The sequence below is a fragment of the Porites lutea genome, chromosome 3 (genome assembly GCF_958299795.1).
Source record: "Porites lutea chromosome 3, jaPorLute2.1, whole genome shotgun sequence".
Taxonomy (NCBI): domain Eukaryota; kingdom Metazoa; phylum Cnidaria; class Anthozoa; order Scleractinia; family Poritidae; genus Porites; species Porites lutea.
In genome coordinates, this window is record NC_133203.1 from 40815109 (window position 1) to 40816834 (window position 1726).

Sequence of the window (1726 nt, forward strand, 5' to 3'; positions counted from 1 at the left end):
CTCAGGTGAATAGCTAGTTGAAGACTTGAAGTCCTGAATCGAAGCATGGCATCCAAGCCTAAACCTCCCAGGTAAATATGAACTTTATTCATGGCTATTTGAGTCGGTTGAACAAATCCTCGTATTTTCAACATGTGTTGGTTTGGGAAAGGATATAGGAATATTTCGCGGACACTAAGCGTGATTTCATTCAGTCGAAGCATTGAATGTAAGCTTAAGCTTATACTCCTGTTATTTTATTTTTAGCTCGGTGATGTTTTGGTCAAACGAGCATGACGTGTTCTTGTGCCGAGAAGTGGTAAATTTAAACCCTTTTACGTCCAAAAAAGGATCCACTCAAAGAAGCGGGATGTGGGAGAAAATAGCTCAAATTTTGAACGAATGTACCGTACTGAGATTCAGCGTCGATAAGAGATCGGTTCGCGACCACATGGGGATTCTCGTCAGCAAGCATAAAAGAAAAGTCAGAGCCGAGGAGAAGGCATCCGGTATAGCGCCCGACGAGCCAAACGAACTGGAAAATATTTTGGACACTATCGTCGCTTTAGAAGAAAGTTCAGAGGCAGAATCTCAGGAGTTAAGAGCAGAGAGAAATGAAAAATGTGAAAACGACCGAGCAAAGGCAGAAGATGCGAGATTAAAGGCCATGGAAAAGCTTTCGGAGACTAGGAAAAGATCAAGTGAGAGCGAAGAGGAAAAACCCAAACGACAGCTTAGAAGTGGAAGTGAAGCTATGGAATTTTTAGCAGGTAGGGCTAAGATGAATTATGAACTGAAACAACAAGAGTTTAAAATGTTGCAAGAACAGCAAGCGTTGGAAAGAGAAAAAATGGAAGCAATAGCCAAACAGCAGCTACAAACACAACAGCAACAAACAGAAATGTTTAAAGTAATGCAACAGCAACAACAGCAAAGCCAGCAACAACTGCTTAACACTCAAATGATGATGATACAACAACAACAAGAACAGTCAAGAGCAATGATGGCTCTGTTAGAGAAATTGGCCAATAAGTGATCTATGGATTTGTGTCACAGTCAGGTTTTGCGGCATATTTTGCTGCACATTTTGGAGTGGCTTGTGGATGAAAATATTTTAAAAAATACACTGCTTGATTTGCAAGCCCACGAGATACAGATGACATCAAACCACCTGTTGCATTTGTATTGTTTGTTTTTTTTTTTGCTGGAAAAGTTGAAACTCTGTTGTCACCAGCAGCAAGGAAAGTTGATTGATGTTGTATATGTACACAATTGTTGCCAGTTTTTCAAGTGACAAAGAATGTTTTGTTTTATTACTTGAGGGATTTTCCTTCTACCTCTGTTCTCTGTACAAATAAGAGGCCTTCCTTTCAGGCAGTCAGTTGTGTTTTTACATGTCAAACCAATCCACAAAAAGTTAATTAAATATTATTTTAAAGGTACTGATTTGTGTGCACAAAATTATATGAGCAAAAACTATATTTGTTGCTTGGATATCTTAGTGAAACCACATCCATCCCTATCACTGATTATTCTTGGTGAAGAAAACTTACAGGATACTTTACTAACCCTAGCTAAGTAGAAAACAACATGTTCCAGTCCAAGAGTCTGGAACTCACAGGGAGGAAGGTTAATCAGATAAGGAAATTTTTACACACAACTCTCTTAAAAAGGCATTTCTGTCACAGGAATGATCTGTAAAACACTTATATTATTCTCATGAAAAGTCCACTGTGACAAAGTCGTG

General features: G+C 38.8%; 1 protein-coding gene across 1 annotated transcript; it reads left to right on the forward strand.

Annotated features, from left to right (window-relative positions):
• Window positions 1-1015, forward strand: LOC140929745 (uncharacterized). The gene is made up of 2 exons (XM_073379459.1): window positions 1-71; window positions 247-1015. The coding sequence occupies exons 1-2, from the start codon at window positions 46-48 to the stop codon at window positions 1013-1015; spliced, it is 795 nt and encodes a 264-aa protein (XP_073235560.1). The 5' UTR covers window positions 1-45.
• The last annotated feature ends 711 nt before the right edge of the window (window positions 1016-1726 follow it).